Source organism: Pseudoliparis swirei, chromosome 6 (genome assembly GCF_029220125.1).
Source record: "Pseudoliparis swirei isolate HS2019 ecotype Mariana Trench chromosome 6, NWPU_hadal_v1, whole genome shotgun sequence".
Lineage (NCBI taxonomy): Eukaryota > Metazoa > Chordata > Actinopteri > Perciformes > Liparidae > Pseudoliparis > Pseudoliparis swirei.
The window spans coordinates 18,938,855-18,957,698 of record NC_079393.1 but is presented as its reverse complement, the minus strand read 5'-3'; the positions used below and the strand labels follow the sequence as shown (position 1 = coordinate 18,957,698).

Sequence of the window (18,844 nt, the reverse complement as noted above, 5' to 3'; positions counted from 1 at the left end):
ATGTTTCACCCTCCTGTTACCTTTATATTTACTAACATATTTTACCCTTTGGGTTCAATTTGACGCCAGCAATTAAAACCTCCAGAAAATTATTAGAATTAATATTGTTTTCCAAGTTTAAGTGTGAGGCACTTTATGTTTGTTTGTTGACTACCGAAAGAACACCGACATTAAACATTGAATGGGGTCAAATTAATCCTAAAGCGGGGGGAGGGTGTAATATTGATTCGGGTCAAAATGACCCTAAGGCAACACAAGGGTTAAATACTAAATATTCTCACCTTTTCATTTATACAAAACGTTTGGTCATGTCGATTTGGTTTAAAGTCATGGAAATCCATTGGTTAAAATGTGTATGAACTCTTGCTTATAATGTGTAATAATATCATATGCCCCCCCACGACCCGGCCCCAGATAAGGGTTAGAATACAGAGCAACATCATATGTCTTGTGTTCCCGATATTATCTGGTACTAAAAGGTCCCATCTCATCCCTCGGCCTCCTTTTAGATCCGTGGCTCTTTAAAGAGTTGGACCAAGTTGTGGTGCGCACTGAAGCCTGGAGTCCTTTTAATCTATAAGACGCCCAAAGCGGACCACTGGGTGGGCACCATCCTGCTCAATGCGTGCACGCTGATTGAGAGACCTTCCAAGAAGGATGGCTTCTGCTTCAAGGTCTATCACCCACTGGACAAATCCATCTGGGCTTTCAAGGTCAGACGTGTTTTTTAAAGTGATAACGAAAGATCAACAAGTCTAGAGACTTCAGTCTGCCTCACTCGGCATCATAGCGACACAGACTGAGATCGAAATTAAACTATTCACTCAAAACTAAAATAATCCAATGAGTTTCTATGTCTAGATGTTAGTTTTGATTAAGTCTAATTGTGTTTTTTGCTAAATACAAGAAGATAAACTTTAGTTCCTCCTAGTGGTAAAATTTTTTTTTTTTGGTTTGAAATTGATAGTCATCCATGAAATGGACGAACCAGCGTTGAAGCTGAAAATAAAGTTTATTTTTGTTGTCATGACTCAAGTTTGTTTTATAACATTTGATTTAGTGAGTGAAAATGCTTTAAAGTAAAACTGTTGACATGCAGTGCAAGATTTAAACCAAGCAATTTCATCTCAAATGTTATGTAATTTCTGTTTGTTTTGTAGCGCATATTGACACTGTATACTGGGTTTATTTAATAAGGGACAGAACACATTAATAAAAACATTTCAGTAAATGTGCCAGAGTTAGCAAAGAGAATATTTTTCATCTGTAACACTCAGTATCTTCAGTGGTTTCTTTTTGTTTCACCCAATAGTTTGCATTTTAGAGTGATAATTCCACTGTTTAGTGCTCCAATATGCTCATAATCTCTGAGAGAGCAATTTGCTTCTGTTGGTGCAACATGACTCAAAATGGCATGAAGTGTGACTCACCGTTTCATCTGCACGCTCAGGGTCCCAAAGGAGAGAACGTTGGCTCCATCACGCAGCCGCTACCCAGCAACTACCTGATCTTCAGAGCGGCGTCGGAGTCTGACGGTGAGCCGTGTGTCTGGTCGTTATTAATTATTCATTTTTGCGAGCGAGAATTTATTGAATTGGCTCCTTCCCGTTTCTAAAATGTGCCCGACGCTCCAGGGCGGTGCTGGATGGATGCCTTGGAGCTGGCTCTCAGCTGCTCCAGTCTCTACAAGCTGACGGCCAAAGGCGGGAAAGAAGGAGATATCGTCACATCTTCAGAGTCCGCCCATATACTCCACCTGCTGCAGTCTACTGCACTCACTGATGCAGAGCTGCTACAGTAAGTACTACACTCATAGAGCTGCCTCGTCATCATGTATCTCCATCTTGCATGTATTAGTTGCCATTGGATGATCTATATTTCCTTTCGTCAAACTCAAATTTCTTGTGCGGCAATTTGCGCCCAAGTCTGTTGGTATTTTTCTAGTCAGAAATTCATGGATCTTGGGTCTAAAATACATCTGTGGTTCCTGGTCTTCAACTCAGAGCAGCAGCTGAAGAAACTCTCATACTTATTCTTCGCGAAAGGCAAAACACCGACCCCAACAGACAAGGTTAGCTGATAGGTAGAGTGCATCATTCTGGGAAATATAGATTTGTTCGTAAAACTATTTGTCACACATTTGTGATTTGAGGTCTTGCAGTGCCAGAACATGTAATAATGTGATTTTCGAAGGGAGGATATCAAATGTAATGCTGTGAACTGTATATATTGTATATTATGCTCCTATTTTTTTGCAATTTCAAATCTGTTTGAAACAATAATTGTATATTACAAAAATGTGCGTTCAAACGTGTGTTTTACAAACAAACTTTTTATGATACATATACACCTTTTCAGTCCCTTCCAAGCCCTTTATTGAAGAGCTCCAGAAGTGCAGATTGGACCCTCGAGTGTTCTCCCACCAGACTAATGATTGTAGAAACTCGGCTGCAATGTAAAGTAAACTTTGGCTTCGAGTATCTGGCCCTAGTCGAACCTACCATTGCCTCTCTGATAATGTCGTCAGATGAGGCTGTGAAGACAGGCGTACTAAAATAACGTGATGGCATTCGGTGTCTCACTGGCCCCTCGTGTATTTACATGGTGCGTGGCAGCCGCACTTTCTCCCATGCAAGCCCGAGGTTGGACAGTCGAACCATACTTGAACGATTGGCTAACTATATCTGCACCACAGGCAGTCGGAGTTAACAGATATGTTCCGTGGCCATGTGAGCCGACTGGGCCTTCTGGGGAACGACTCAAAGGGCAATCTTACAGTCCGCCAGAGGGTAGGTTACCTGGGCATGACTCCTGACTGACAGTTAGAGCCTTCCTTTAGCAGAAGAGAGTGGAGGCTATTCAGTTGCTTCCATGCTGAGCATGCTGACAACGGCGTCCATGGTCGTCCCTCTGGGTCTTCTTTCCTTAAGTCCCCTTTAAATCTGGGTCAACAGCCTCCATTTCCAAGGGGCAGAAACGTGAGAGAGTCCAACTTTTGTTCCCACACATTGAAGCCGTGGAGAAAAAGACGCTATAATCTTACTAAGGGGGTTCCTCTAGGAGTATCCACCGAGAGGTGGTGGAGACGGGCGTCTCTTTACGAGGCTGGGGTGCAGTCTGGCAGGACCATCGAAGGCAGATGGAGCGTGAAGGAGAGGTTAGAACACGTACACATGCCTCGAGCTCAGAGCAATATATCTGGCTCTGCAACATTTTCTCCCAGCACTGTAGGGCCAGCATGTTCTCATCCAGACAGACAGCACCTTGGCAGAGTTTGATATCAATTATCAGGGATGCTGCAGATCCAGGCAGGGACTGCCAGTGTCACAACAGCTCCTTACATGGGCATTTCCCTACTTTCTGAGCCTCAAGGGCCGTCACAGGGAGCCTGGAGGCTCCATCCAGATGTAGATGGATTGATTTTGAGCCGGTATGGAACAGCGGAGGTGGACATATTTGCCTCGGAGACATCAACGCATTGTCCCCTTTGCTACGCCCTAATGGAGAGAACCAGTGTTCGGCGGCGGGAGGCCTTGACTCATGCTTGGTCAGCCTGTCTGTATGGCTCCCCTCCAATTCCACTCATTCGCATGACGCTGGACACAGTGCAACAGGGGGCCCACAAACTGGCCGGGGAGCCCGTAGTTTCCACTGCTTCTGCAACTGCTCGATAGGGAGCCATGGCGCCTCCCAAGGAGACCAGACCTTCTCTCTCAGCTTGACGTATATGGCAGCCGATTCAGGATCGTTTCCAGCTATGTGTATCTTGAGCCGAGACTCGCATCCTGTGATCCGTACTGTGCTAACTACGAGGGCTCCCTCCACTAGGACCCTCTAGTATAGTATGCCAAAATATGTCAAAATAAAGGTCATAGTATAGAGCGTATTCACGTGACGTCAGAATCTCAATCGCGCCATCTTGGGGTCCACTTATTAAATCAGAAGAAGTCAGAAGAAGTTGACCCGGCTATCGTGTCCGCTGTTTGATTATGCGAGAGCCCAGCAACCTCATGTCCTTCTGCATTACCAAAGAAAGATTTCAGCGGTTGGAATTTTTACCTGATTTTACTCGCTCAACACTTTGTGGTTAATTCGCTAGTTACCCCTAGTTACCAGCACATAGCCCGGTCACATTCCTGTAAAACAGTTTTCATTTCCGCTATCGACCATGGGACATTAACAACTATTTCTGCGTTATACTTGTTGTAGAAATACCACATCAAGCGCCCCGTGTCTGGGTTCATATATGATCCGTAGTCGCACAGCTCCGCCTCCAGGACGAGTGTCTGATGAAGCCGCTTCCAGCTCCTTCAGGACCAGCAGTGACTGTTTGGTGGCCGTGCTGATGCTGTTCCCATGGAGCCAGTGTTTTATTTTACCTTGAAATGAATCACAGAGTAAAGCAGACATCACCCCACGGAGTTGCCATGTTCATGGCTTCCTCCCAAGTTTCCATCCACAGTTCCTTTTGCGTAAGTGAAAGACATTGATTTTCGCTCGGCAAAAAAGCAAAAAGAGATTATTGACGAGAGTGTGTCAATGGAAACGTGCCCACAACCCGATGTATCAACAGAAACACACGAGAACAGTCGTAACGCTCATACGCCGAGTGAAGCCGAAGTAGATGCATGACAAGTTGAAGTAATAGCCTGTCTTGTTGAGCTGATAAACCCATATTCTGAATCATTAGTCCCACATCCAACAATGAGGCACAGTACCATAATCACAAGGCACGCCGTTTTGAACTGAAATTGTGTCTCCTTCAGGATATAATGGTCATTTCTAAGGGAAGAGCGGCATAAAATAAAGCAAAACAATGCCGTGGAGGGACCCCAACATGGCCGCCAGTTTGTTGTGGTCACGTGAGTGAATACGCTCTATAGTTTGCCAAAATATGTAAAAATAAAAGTCATAGTATAGTTTGCCAAAATATGTCAAAATTAAAGTCATAGTATAGTATGCTATATAGTATACTATGACTTTTATTTTGGCATACTATACTATGACCTTGATTTTTGACATATTTTGGCATACTATGACCTTTAATTTTGGCATACTAAACTATGACTTTTATTTTTACATATTTTGCCATACTATGACCTTTATTTTGACATACTATTTAGACATATTTTGGCATACTATACTATGACCTTTATTTTGACATATTTTGGCATACTATACTATGACTTTAATTTTGACATATTTTGGCATACTTGTCTACGCTAATCTGTGGCATATGAACAGTAGCAGCAGTAAATAGTGTTCAAGCAGAAGGTCTCCCATGCCACATTGTGACATCAATACAAATACTGTGACAGCATGAAGGAGAAATAGGCGATCCTGCAATTAATCCTATTCATGCCTTGACTAATGTTTCCCCAGTTGCCAGGCAACTAGCTTTGGACCAGTGTTAAACATTGACATTTAGTCTAAAATTCAATTGAGTTTATTTTGTCTCTCAAAAATCACAAATGTGCCTCAGAGTGCTTTACAATCTGTACACATACGACATCCCTGTCCCAGGACGTCACATCGGATCAGGAGAAACTAACAAAACCCCTGGAAAAAACCCTTTCAAAGGGAAGAAACCTTCAGGAGAGCAACGGAGGAGGAGCCCTCTCCAGGATGGACAGAAGCAATATATGTCACGTGTACAGAAGAAATCATTACAGAGTTACAACACATCCAATGAGTATGACAGAAATATATGAATAATGAGAAGTAGGCATGGACCACAATCCAGACCTCCACAATCCATGAAACAGAAGGAGGAAGAGAGGAGGTGTGTGGGGGGGGGGCATCAGCAGGGCCATGTCGGCAGGAGGCATCGCAGAAAGAGGCTGGACCAATGAGGCCGGGCCCTTGAGGCAGGAGTCTTGTGGCCTCTGTTGAAAACCATCTCTGGTGGCGGCTGTAGCCACTCTGCCTGTTGGGCCTAATTCACCCTAGAACATACACGAGCCTGCAAATGGAAGCTATTTTTAGCACGCGTCTGCTAAAATTATCCACCGTTTTCTTTTTTTCTTTCAGTTCATGCTCTGTGAAGCCTGTATTTGTGTGATATTAAAATAGAGAGGGAGGTGGTGTGGCGTTATCCATAAATGAAATGTGGCATACGATCACAGTGTGACTTTCTGTGCTGAACAGTGGGAGTACAGTGGGACGTTGCCTTGGTTTGGGTCGTCTGTGGCTCCGAGGTGGATGCTCTGAACAGAAGATCTAGCCCTGCTCGTCAAAGTGTCCTTGGACAAGATACTGAATCCCAGATGTGTGTGAACGTGCATTAGTTTACATCCTGCAATCGGAGTGTGAATGTGTGTGCATGCTGACATGTAGTGTGCCGTGTGTGTGTTCAGAAGACTCCCATTTACCTTTGCTTTATTGAGTGTATAAAGTAGCATCCTGTAAAAAAAAAAATTTACAAATCTGCTTTATTGGGCACTGAAGAGTGATTATTACACTAGCAGGGTAGAAAGGTATTTAAAGGAGTGGAAATGTCCTCCAAACAGTGATTTGTGGGGTTGTTCAAACCTTGAAAGCCTTTGATTTTGTCCTGATTTTTTAATTGTCTTAAAGAAATATTCACAATGCAGCTTAATTAGATGATTTTAAAATGGTAAACACGCATTCTGAAATAGTTTCCTGAATGCTGACAATTAGAACAAGTATGAACAAGATACTCCTCAGCATTTAATCTGCAAGGCAGCAAACAGCCGTAGATAGTGGCCAATAGAAATATAAAACCATCTACAAATATGCTATGTAGCTATTGGCTCCACCAAGCCTTCACATGCCACCGTGTCTGACTACATGCGCTAAACATGTTACTTATCAATCATAGTTATCCTTCGCACAGCGCGTGCCGTTTACTGTCGACGTTAGACATCCCTCCTCGTCTTCCTCCTCCTCCATGGCTGTGCCCTCCCTCTGGCCATCCATCCCAGCTCTCCCTCCTCTCCTGTTTCTCTGCCAGCCAATCACAGCAGCCCCCTGCAATCACATGACTGGTAGAGGAGCAGGAAGATGAAATAGAATGAGAGCCATACACCACGCAGAAGGAGACGGCAGGCGTCGCAAGCCCGCCCGCCTGCCCGCGCACACACACACACACACATTGGCACAGGGATAGAAATAACCAGGAAGCAGGTGTGCCAGAGTAGGAAACAAAAGTGCAGCTTTGTAGTCGCTGGATCAACAACCTTCAGGAGATCAGGACCGACTGCTGCCGGTGAAATCCTCGTCGGTGTTTGGTTTCCTGAGGAAGAGTTTGTCTGTGCGCTGTATGTCTCTGAGGTAAGAGAGGTCGCCTCTATCAGGGCGTGTTCGGGTTAATAAATAACGTTGCTGGCTGGTTAGTGATCCACAGAGTGCGCAAGAATGTGACCGCTCTCGTCGGTCGAGCCCTCGGGCATTTTGAAAACTGAACTCCCTTTCGTTGTTGTGAGGGCAAATAAGCCGCTTCATGGTTTTGTGTGACTACAATCCCAGAACTGAATGGAGGTTTTATCGCCTTTGACACACGAAGCATGATTTCAGGATCCCTGATGTGGAGGATCTGTGAAATGTCTTCCGAGTGTGTGTGTGTGTGTGTGTGTGTGTGTGATTAAGTCCTGCTTTCATATCTCTGTCAGTCCCTTTGAGTGTGTTCTTAGACATGTGCACGCAACAGAGGACACACTGTTTCACTTGTAAAATGGCTGAAGGATTTGAATCATGATCTTCCCCATTAGCTATCTATTTCACCCCTCCCCCTTTCCTTCTCTCATTCTTGCTTTTCCTGTCTTTGGCTATTTAAAAAGCGGATGCGTGACTTTCTTAACTGGCTCTCTTATTTCAACTTTGTTCTGGTTGTTAAAATGCTCACAGATCTCCTGTGTGTGTGTGTGTGTGTGTGTGTGTGTGTGTGTGTGTGTGTGTGTGTGTGTGTGTGTGTGTGTGTGTGTGTGTGTGTGTGTGTGTGTGTGTGTGTGTGTGTGTGTGTGTGTGTGTGTGTGTGTGTGTGTGTGTGTGTGTGTGTGTGTGTGTGTGTGTGTGTGTGTGTGTGTGTGTGTGTGTGTGTGTGTGTGTGACTTGGTAATGAATTGTTTGTTTTTTCTTTTAATCATTTTGTATAGATTTCAGAATGTATTTATTGGGTGATTAACCTTGACTTTCCTAATCTAATTCAGCTGGGAGGACGGAGACCAGGGGTGGCAATTGCTCTCCCAGGGGGGGTGTGTGTGTGTGCTTTAACTTTACATAAAGTACATGCACATTTGCCCTGTTTGTTTACTCACATTTGTAGCCAGTCACATTCAGTACCAGTGGACGGGGGGTGGATGAGATGGTGTGTTGTGGTTGTCTTGGAAACCAGATGGGTCAGATTAACAAAATAATTCCCAGCCAGGTCAGCCCGATGTTTATAGTGGGTAGTCGCTGACGCAGTGGGCTTACTCATCACAGCTGGTCGGAGGAGGAGGAGATGGAAGTTTGATCCCAAATTCATATCATATGCATTTAAAGGCCATTCCGGGCTTTGAAGGTTCATCGCCTGTAATTCTTGTTTTAGCCATGTTTGATCTGTTTGTAGATGGCCTTCCTCAAAACGTTTAAAAAAAGTCTAATCACAGTCATTAAAGCTTCCTCCAGCTACTCTCAATTGTCCCCTGTAATGACTTGATAACATAATAAGAGCTAGTGACACCAATTCAAATTACGATGCAAGCTGTCAAAGATCAACGCAGTTATTATTATTATTATTATTATAATCAGTTGTTGTTTTTCTCATTCAATCACAATCATGTGATTATTCTTTATCTGTAATTCATTACATTATTTCCAGCAGGAGCAATAAAGCGGTTGAATGTCCGGATGCTAATTTAAAGGATAACCGTTGTGTCCCCGTCTGTTCTGTTGCCGTCAGGTTAAACGACAGTGAGCTGCTGGGCAATCACCACATGGAGCATGACGGCTTTTCAGACAAATCGGAGCGCGAGGCTCATGATGACTGGGACGCCGCGGCCAATGAGAACGGTGGAAGGCTGACGGAGGAGAGTGACATGGACCAATCGGACGAGCTGTCCCCAGGGCCACCGGCCACAGCCTATGTAGAGCAGAGCGCAGAGGAGATGGCTGAGGTGAGGAGCACAGTTCCGCTCGCTGCGTCCTGTTTTATTAAAGGAACAGTTCCCTCAAAGTAGTTTTTCCTTGTCAAAATGGCAGCTGTCTTCTGTGTTTGAAGATCCAAGTATTCTGTCGGCTTCTGAAAGCACTGTTTTCTCATCCAGGCGTACTGTACCCACCATAGTTCCATCCGTTAGCTGCTCTGGCCCAGTATTCAATCGAAACATAACTGTTTGCCTCTGGGAGGTTCTCTCAGCTGCCCAACCCTCATCAATGTGACGATGGGGTACCCCCCCGCTAACGTGCGCTCGTGTCTGCGTCCCTTCAGGCTGGCGAGGCGTCCCAAGTGGAGACGGTGTCCGAGGAGAACAAGAGTCTGATCTGGACCCTGTTGAAGCAGCTGCGGCCGGGCATGGACCTGTCCAAGGTGGTGCTGCCCACCTTCATCCTGGAGCCCCGCTCGTTCCTGGACAAGCTGTCTGACTATTACTACCACGCGGACCTGCTCTCACAGTCAGTGTTTCACAGTCGCTCCGATACACAGATAATGTCACGCAAGTACATGTTTCCTGTGGTACAGTCTGGTGCTCTTCATAGCTGAGGCCATAAAGATTATTACGCAACAAATCAGAGGTCGTGTCACACCACAATCAATCCTCTGCACGACACGGGAACTCCCCAGGGGATGCAAAATGTGAGCGCCGGCCATCTTCCTGTCGGAAAACAGGCGAGCTCACAGACAAACTGGAGCCTGCATCAAGCAATGCAGACACGGTTCATAAGCTCAAAACACTCAGAGTGGGATGTTTGTGAGATGGTAAAGAGCTGTCGATGCACATTAAGCCCGTCTATATATAATTGGCAGTTCTATGGGCGGGGACTAGTGCTGCTGTAATAATAACTAACTTTAAAATTGTAATTCTTCCTGGCAAGTAATAAATAAAATGAAGTTAAAAGTGAATTAGTGTTTCATTGTTGTATTTCTCTTGTTCATTTTATGAGGAACCACACCTGGGGCGGTGGTATGTAACAGTGCGGTACACATTTGGTACCACTAAAGCCCCATGTGGACCCATCTCTGTCGTGACTGTGTTATTCCCCATCTTTCCTGCCACAGAGCTACGCTGGAGGAGAGTGGATACGCTCGCATCAAGCAGGTGTTGCGATGGTACTTGTCTGGCTTCTACAAGAAGCCCAAGGTGAGCTGTTTTTCTTCATTGTACTAGATGACCCTTTCTTCTCATAGTTGCCCAAATATAGGAAAACCTTGATTAGAAGATCCAGTACATGTTTCTGTTTTTTTTAAAGATGATAGATTGGCAGCTCTAACGTAATTATCTCTCTTCAAAGTATTTTGACAAAAGACATCAGACAGGAGATAATAACTATAGCGTAAAGATCGCCAGTAAGCAGAGGATCGATCGCCTGCTTGTTTATTGACAAAGTTTTCAGCATCATCTCTACTGCCAGCCTCTCGGCTGCCGTGGTTTTGGGAGCACTGCCCTCGTTGCTCTCACTACCTTCTAACATTAACTTCTCGACACTATTTCTTGGTCGCCCAACCAAAAACTCATTTTTCTGCCGTAATACCGTCGAGAGACACTTGATTCCACTCGTGAGGAATTTATTACCTCAGAGGCAGCAACAACATAAGCCAGCGGATAACGGCTGTAAATTAAATTGGGCTTGCGCAACACTTTTTTGTGAATTATCTCTGGGAGGCTCGCTGGAGACGGATGATTAGAAACCTAGTTACCGATCATTATGAGGACGTCTACGGTGCTTTCTTCATGCAGCGCTGTACTATAGCCCCTGCTGAGTTAGTGAGTCCAGACCATTGGTGACGTGTTCTTTGGTGATGCTTATTATCTGTCATTTTTTTAAATCTCAATTAGTGAGGCCAGTTTCAGCCAGTGATCATCTGCAATGTAATTGGTCCTCACCATCCGGTGGTTAAATGTCCTTATGTCAGAAGATGCTTACATGGATACTAACGTGATTTTATGCATTTGCATTCCCAGGGTCTGAAGAAGCCTTACAACCCGATCTTGGGGGAAACGTTTCGCTGCTGCTGGCTTCATCCTCAAACCGACAGCTGCACTTTCTACATCGCTGAACAGGTGAACCCAGACGCAGAGCTACAACATGAACATGCACAGGACATGATGAAGTCTAAAATGAATATGTGCTGAGGTATCTAACCCCTAATGGTTCTCACACTGCAGCTCAAATGTCTCTTTTCTCTCCCAGGTGTCCCATCACCCGCCCATCTCTGCCTTTTACATCTGCAATAGGAAGGATGGTTTTTCAATCAATGGCAGCATCCTGGCCAAATCCAAGTTCTACGGTACACAGAAAACTACGATTTGTTTGTCCATAATTTGTAACCAATACTCATACATGTAAAGTAATGCAAGGGCACAGCAATCTTAATTCATCATTTATAAAGCATTGTTCGCCATTTGTAAATGAAGTATTATATAATATATTCATCGCGTGGAGTTATTCTCCAGTGTTCTGCAGCCGTGGGACCAGAGAGAGACTTCTCTAGGCCACTGCTGCCTCTAACGTGACCTAATATTACAAACAAAAATAAACCGCAATACTTTATAATAACTGCATGCTATGGAACTTTATCCAACACTTAATTTATAAATGGTCAATCCATCATTTATAATGTGTGCACCAATGCTTTATAGGTGATGAATTAATGTTTCCTCACACTTAACTAACGCTTCATAGCTAGTAGTCATTATAAAATGTTGCCAAAGTTACACGCCGACTCTCCGGCTCCTCCTCTGTCAGCACTGTTGCCGTGTTTGTGTTGTTCACACCGTCAGCTCCGAGCCGGCGGGTCAGTCATCTAAGCTATGAGATCCCCGTGGAGGCGTCCCGGCTCTCTGTGTGGGTCGTGGCTGCTGTGTTACTAATGAAGCGCTTCACTCTCCCTCTGCTGCTGCAGGTAACTCTCTGTCAGCGATTCTGGATGGCAAAGCCCGGCTGCTGTTCCTGGGCCGGGACGAGGAGTATGTCATCACCATGCCGTACGCTTACTGCAAAGGTACAAGGCCTTCAGGAAATACTGTTGATCACCATTAATTATCTGTCGTTGTTTTTTTGTTAACATTGTCAGTAGGTTTTATTTTAGTATTGTATCACATTGTTTAAACACTTAAAGTGGGAACAACAGCTCAACGTTGGTGTTCCATGTTAATCCTGTTGTTATTTTCCAGCTAAATACCTGGTTGAAGTATGTTAACAGCTGTACTTTATATTATGCTTATACAAGTGTAAGTGAGGGGATTAAAACAAGGACACAGACAGTAAGAACACTATCTATATAGAAAGGATAGAAGTTGTTGAGTGGCAGAAGACATCCAGTTTCCCGCGGCAGAGAGGATACTGGACGAGGTTCTTGGCCTCTGACACGGATTATTCACGAGCACTCTCCAGCTAAAGAATCCACCGTCGCTCTCACCAGCTCATGACACAACAGAGTGTGTACAATCCAACATAGTTTACTTGTATTTCCATTACATATAACTTTATACTTCTACTTCATAACACCTCATGGTAAATATTGCACTTTTTTAATTCACTATATATATTTGCCAATATTAATTACTGGCTACTTTGCAGATTAAGAGTCTTAATACAGAATATAAGTCAATTTAAACTATGATGTTTTATGAAGTCGTATATCATTATTAACTAGATATAAAGTAGTTCAAATTAGCTCCAGCTGTACTAGCTGCAACATGAAAGTGATGACCACATTAATGCATCAATAGGTATAAACATTATAGCCTATTTTTTTCTGTAATTGGCGATTTGGCATAATGAATACTTTTGGTACTCTAAATATATGTAGATGTTCGTCCTTCACGGACTGCAGAAGAGAGTATTTATACACTCGTATTACTTTTACTTGAAGGACCAGTGTGTAGGATTTCGTGTCATGGCGGCCTTAGACTTAGACTTAGACTTTCTTTATTGTCATTGTTACAGAGAACACGTTCAAAGAACAACGAAATTGAGTAGCAGTCCCCTAGGTGCACTTCAATGTAAAAAATAGGAGTACAAATAAAAAATAAGAATAAAAAACAAAATATGTACAGAATTATAACATAAGTGAGTAAGAGGCATGTCAGTATTGTATACATGGTATACGAGGAATAGAAAAAAGACAACCTTATTTAAAGTGACTCGGCATTTAAAATATGTGCGAACAGTTGTAGTAAAATTCCAAGTGTACATTTGGGCATAAGGGCACATTTTTCCTGAGTGGGCATATGTTGTAATTGTTTGCACTTTTTCAATATTGCACATTTGTTCTGTATTGCACATGGTGTATTGCACATTATTTTGACAGATGCAGAGAGGTTCAGGGCCTGTTGAGCACAGTTATTGCTCTCGGATAAAAACTGTCCTTCAGTCTATTTGTTTTTGTGTTCATCGCTCTGTATCGTCTGCCTGAGCGCATGAGTTGAAAGTGGCAGTGTCCTGGGTGGGAGGGATCTTTCAGGATGCTATGGGCTTTCTTCAGGCAGCGGGTGTTGTAGAGTTCAGTCAGGGCGGGGAGGGGGTTGTCCCTTCTGGGCGACTAGAAACGTGGCTTTGTGGAGAGTAGTTGCTCCCTGTGTAGCGATGGAGAGCTCCTTCTAAACCAATGAAAAGACAATCTCAGTTTCCAGTCATTAAACACTGATGAAAACATAGTTATGAATGTTAGATTTATTTTATTTCAGACTCATGATTCCATATAGCAACAAAAACAAATACAACAACAATATATAAAATACAATACGTTATATATATATTATAATATTTCAGTTTGAGTAGATCCCCCTCTATCTGACACACTTCTCCTTTAAATAAAAGCTCTGTTTACGCTACTTCTTTCTCCACCACTGCTCTAGCCAACACTTGTATCATACATCGGTAGTATGGATATGAATGGTGATGACGGGGCAAAGCACGGTAAAAGAGACACAGTCAATGTTTGAAGACATAATGGGGGTGGGCTGAGAAGAGTCTGTCCCGGTTGAGCGAGGGAGCACTAGATCATACATGATTTCGTAGCTGTAGATCCACACGGGGCTTCCCACAGAACAGAGTTGTTGTCATCGTGCTCGTGTGGATCTGACGCTGCATTACCGTCTCTGCCTCCTGCAGGTATCCTGTACGGCACCATGACACTCGAGCTCGGTGGGAAGGTTACCATCGAGTGTGAGAAAACAAAATGTTTCACAGAGCTGGAGTTCAAACTCAAGGTACATTGCATCAAGTAATACCAGTAATATTTGTAAATGTACATTGGCTAGATATTTTTTATTTTGATAATTGCTTGATTAGTAGAAATGGATCCTGTGCATTCTGAGAGAACAGCGGGTAATGGCAGGTCCAGTAAAGTTGTCTCCTCTCTGGCTGCAGCCTTTCCTTGGAGGCTCCTGCTCCGTGAATCAGATCAGCGGGAAGATCCTCGTGGGAGAGGAGCTCCTGGCCACCGTTGAGGGACACTGGGTGAGAGCTTCCACCCCGCTGTGTTCTGGAAATGGCTCACAAAAGCGATGCATGTTTTCCAGCGTGACGGTATGGGAGTGAACATTGTGTTCCCTTTGCTGGCTCCAGGACAATGAGGTGTTCATCACTGAGAAGCGGTCGGGCCAGCAGGAGACGCTGTGGAACCCGAGCGCAGACATCCGCAGCGGCCGCCTCAAGAGACAAGTGGTCCAGATGGACCAGCAGGGGGAGTTTGAGTCTGAAAGGTGAACCACATGTGCTTCTTTCTCAAGATTATTCATATCGATGTGATGTATGTATGTATGTCAGTCATTATTGATTTGAAGGTCGTCAATTAGAGGGACCTAACATCTAATCTCTCTCAGCATACATTTGGCAGGTTGATGTAATGAATAATATGAATAATGGTTTCCAGTAATGTGTGTCAGTAAAGGCCAGGGCTGTGGACATGGCTCACCTCAATGAAATGCAGCCATTGGTGATAAATGATCCTGAACCACATCGCCAGCTAACAGTTCCAAAGCTCCTGCTGGCTTCTGGGATGTTTACATGTGCAACACGTCCTGTTGTCATGCTCTGGACAGACTCTGGCAGCATGTGACCAGTGCCATCATGGACCGGGACCAACTCCGGGCCACCCAGGAGAAGTTTGTGCTGGAGGAAGCTCAGCGGGGAGGAGCCAAGGAAAGAGGAGACAAGCCCTGGAGCTCCCACCTTTTCCATCAGGACCCAGTCACCTCCGAGTGGACCTACAGGCACATGGAGTAAGAACACACTCGCACCGCACACACTGGTCAGTCTCTTTAGTTTAGCTGCTAGGTCAGTCCAACGAGAATTGAGCTGTAGAGTGAGGAGAAGAAAAAGATGGCAGTAATGATGTGTTCTCATTTAAATGACACCTCGTTCACGGTTAATGGCCTTGTCCTGTTCGGCAGCACGCGGCCGTGGGACCCCGAGCGCTGTCTGGCTCAGTTTGAGAAGGACGGAGTGGTTCAGACGCACGAGAAAAACCAAAGGCAACCCAACGGACTCTCCTACAGCCACAGCTGGGCCAGCCGACAGAAGGTTAGCCGGATCGATCGCACACCTCCACGCTCGAGCAATGCTGATCTATCATGAACACTTTGCTCCCTCCAGGCCGAGATGAATGGCAAACGAAGGAAGGCCAGCAGCCAGCCGTCCAGCTGCAGCCAAAACACTGAGAGCAGCAGCACCACACCAGAACCTACACACGAATCCTCCGACAATGAAGGTGAGGCACGCACACGCATCCAAAAAATTGGAAACAACATTTCAAATCGTGCTCCACGAGTCTTATGTTCTCGCCTGTCGTGTCCCCAGGATTCTCAAACCAGTGTGGACGGTGCAATAAAGAGGTGAAGGACATTGCCCTGTTGGAGGCCTCCATCATGTCCATACAGAACACACAGCAGGACATCCAGAGGTGAACATAACACACACACACACATGTGTGGAGTGAATTGGGGATGCATAATGTACATAATGTCTTGAGAGGTCCGACCTTGAGTCTGTTTTTATGGTAAAAAGACAAATGTTTTCTAAATGAAATCCTTCATGTTTAAGGTGAGGGTGAGGATCGTGTAACACATTGTATGAAATGCTTTTGACACTCACATTATTGTCCACCGTTGGATGAATACAAAGTGGTCTCAGATCATCCCTTACAAAAAGATCCATAACGTTGTGATGAATAGTGTCAGCTCTAAACAACCAGAGGTCCGTGTTGTAAATGGTTCGGTTTGAGTTCCTGAGCTTTGTCAAACCGCGTCTCTCCGTAGGAACCTGGTGGCTCTGAGTCGTCAGCTGACTCGTCGGGGAGCAACAGACGACAGCGTGTCGCTAACGGGCCGCCACTGTCTCATCCTCTGCGTCCTGCTCGTCTCCCAGCTCCTCCTCAACTACGTTTTTACCTGAGCCCGCTCCTCAGGGAGGAGTCTCCCTCAGGCACTGATCCGGCATCAGGTCCCTCCAAAAAGCACAGACTACAATCAGCAGATGAGAGACCTCAGATCAGTGTTTAGAGGGGCAACTTTGGCCCTCAGTTTCCTCTGAGAGGGGGGGAGCATGGACAATAAAGCAATAACCACAGCCACCACCTGTCAGTCATCTGCAGAGAGGAGCAGCACCCCCTAGTGTAGCCAGACTGAAATAGCACCGGCACCCACACACTTCGGACAGGAAGTGAGGGATGAGCGATGAGCATGGCTGAAATGATTTTAAATAAGATGTATGCTGAAGATGAAGAATAATTTTACAAAAAGAAATGACAGAGGATGCTTCACCATTCCTTCGTATCTTTTTTATATTGCCCTGCAATACTGTTTTATCTGTTCGTGTGCCTGTGTGTGTGTTGTTCCTACACTACAGTAGGCCCTATTAGTACCGGCAGATCACCGCTTGGACTTCTCCTACTCCCTTTCCACTCAGATGTGGGCCTTAAACGCTGAAGCCAAAAAGAAGAAGAAAAAACGAGAAATGTAGAAGGAATATCTTCCAACAGTGCAATTCTGTGTGTTTTGTATCGATGTTACTCAAATACACTCCGTCTCGTCTTTTAATGATGAGTTTACCAAAACAGTATTTATAATCCGGAAGGACAAAGAGTACTTGTTTACAGGGAGCACTGTGTGTGTTTGTAGTGACACAGAGGAAGGAAAGAAGGAAGGAAGGAAGGAGGGATAATGGAACGAGGCAGAGAGCCAAACAGAGTGTCTTTTGTCTTTGTGTGCCTGTAGTGCTGTAACAGAAGGGATAATAGCATAGCACTGCTTTTGGTCTGGACCACGACACTAGTGCGTACAATCAGTTCCACGGAGGAGCAGTGTGGGGAACCAACGGGTGAGAATACACAGGAAATCATGTCACTACGTTGACCTGTCAGGAGGGGTTTGTGTGCATCTGGTCCACCACTTTCAAGTGTCTCTTTTAAGATGTAAACACTGAGTAATGAGTAGTTTGTTTTTTCTTTTAATCAATTTGTATATATTTGTCTGGAGGTCTGTGTTTCAAAAAATAGATTTTAGAATGTATTTATTGGGTGATTAACCTTGACTTTCCTAATCTAATTCAGCTGGGAGGACGGAGACCAGGGGCGGCAATTGCTCCCCCAGGGTTGTGTGTGTGTCTGTTTGTCTGCGTGTGAATGAGAGGGGGAAGGAGCACATGTGTGCGAGTAAGCCATTATGGTTCTGCTGTACAAAACCAGATCTGTGATCTTGGTTTTTACTGGTTTTTAACCCTTGAAGTTCAGTCTCCATTGCCAGTCCTGATCTACCCAATGGGAGAGACTCGGAGAGCACAAGAAGGAAGTCGACTCTTTGAATGCTTTAATTTACACCTTAGTTTGTTTGTTCTTTTCATTCTTTTCCTGTTCTCTACTCTACTGCCATGTTGTGGGGATTCTACATGCCAGATATTTTTGTCATATTGAACGAAACTACAGAGAACACGTTACCTGATGTTTTCATTCTTACCTGTTGCGTACTGTAGCACTACAGTAAAATATGTTAACCCTGTCACTGCATTTGGTTGTCATTAATGTTTTGTGATATAAAAAACTAAAAACATATCCTCTGGTGTTCACTTTAGACTAGCAACTTCGTTCCCGCTGTAGCCAATGTCCTCCACCAGAGGGCGCTGCTGTGTGTGTAAACTGCAGCAGTCCAGCTGAAGCTTCTTCCAGCTGCTGGTTACACACAGGTGGAAAGTAACTCAATATACAGGACTGTCTCAGAAAATTAGAATATTGTGATAAAGTTCTTTATTTTCTGTAATGCAATTAAAAAAACAAAAATGTCATGCATTCTGGATTCATTACAAATCAACTGAAATATTGCAAGCCTTTTATTCTTTTAATATTGCTGATTATGGCTTACAGCTTAAGAAAACTCTAAAATCCTATCTCATAAAATTTTAATATTTCCTCAGACCAAGTTAAAAAAAAGATTTATAACAGCTGAGTTTGTCAAGGCTCAGGAAACCCTTGCAGGTGTTTCGAGTTAATTAGACAATTCAATTGATTTGTTTAATACCCTACTAGTATACTTTTTCATGATATTCTAATATTTAGAGATAGGATATTTGAGTTTTCTTAAGCTGTAAGCCATAATCAGCAATATTAAAAGAATAAAAGGCTTGCAATATTTCAGTTGATTTGTAATGAATCCAGAATGCATGACATTTTTGTTTTTTTAATTGC

At 44.2% G+C, this 18,844-nt stretch overlaps 1 protein-coding gene across 4 annotated transcripts in view; it reads left to right on the top strand.

Annotated features, from left to right (window-relative positions):
* The window catches only part of osbpl5 (oxysterol binding protein-like 5), a 55,855-nt gene extending 37,641 nt beyond the window's left edge, over positions 1 to 18,214 (top strand). For all 4 annotated transcript variants that reach the window (XM_056415715.1, XM_056415716.1, XM_056415717.1 and 1 more), the window contains 17 exons: positions 510 to 713; positions 1,451 to 1,535; positions 1,635 to 1,797; positions 8,903 to 9,116; positions 9,431 to 9,615; positions 10,220 to 10,301; positions 11,124 to 11,222; positions 11,353 to 11,449; positions 12,065 to 12,163; positions 14,278 to 14,375; positions 14,536 to 14,625; positions 14,734 to 14,870; positions 15,210 to 15,389; positions 15,561 to 15,690; positions 15,763 to 15,877; positions 15,967 to 16,069; positions 16,425 to 18,214. In XM_056415715.1, the coding sequence (XP_056271690.1) occupies positions 510 to 713; positions 1,451 to 1,535; positions 1,635 to 1,797; positions 8,903 to 9,116; positions 9,431 to 9,615; positions 10,220 to 10,301; positions 11,124 to 11,222; positions 11,353 to 11,449; positions 12,065 to 12,163; positions 14,278 to 14,375; positions 14,536 to 14,625; positions 14,734 to 14,870; positions 15,210 to 15,389; positions 15,561 to 15,690; positions 15,763 to 15,877; positions 15,967 to 16,069; positions 16,425 to 16,560 (2,217 nt within the window). In that variant the 3' untranslated portion in view covers positions 16,561 to 18,214. The remainder of the gene's footprint in view (positions 1 to 509; positions 714 to 1,450; positions 1,536 to 1,634; positions 1,798 to 8,902; positions 9,117 to 9,430; positions 9,616 to 10,219; positions 10,302 to 11,123; positions 11,223 to 11,352; positions 11,450 to 12,064; positions 12,164 to 14,277; positions 14,376 to 14,535; positions 14,626 to 14,733; positions 14,871 to 15,209; positions 15,390 to 15,560; positions 15,691 to 15,762; positions 15,878 to 15,966; positions 16,070 to 16,424) is intronic.
* The last annotated feature ends 630 nt before the right edge of the window (positions 18,215 to 18,844 follow it).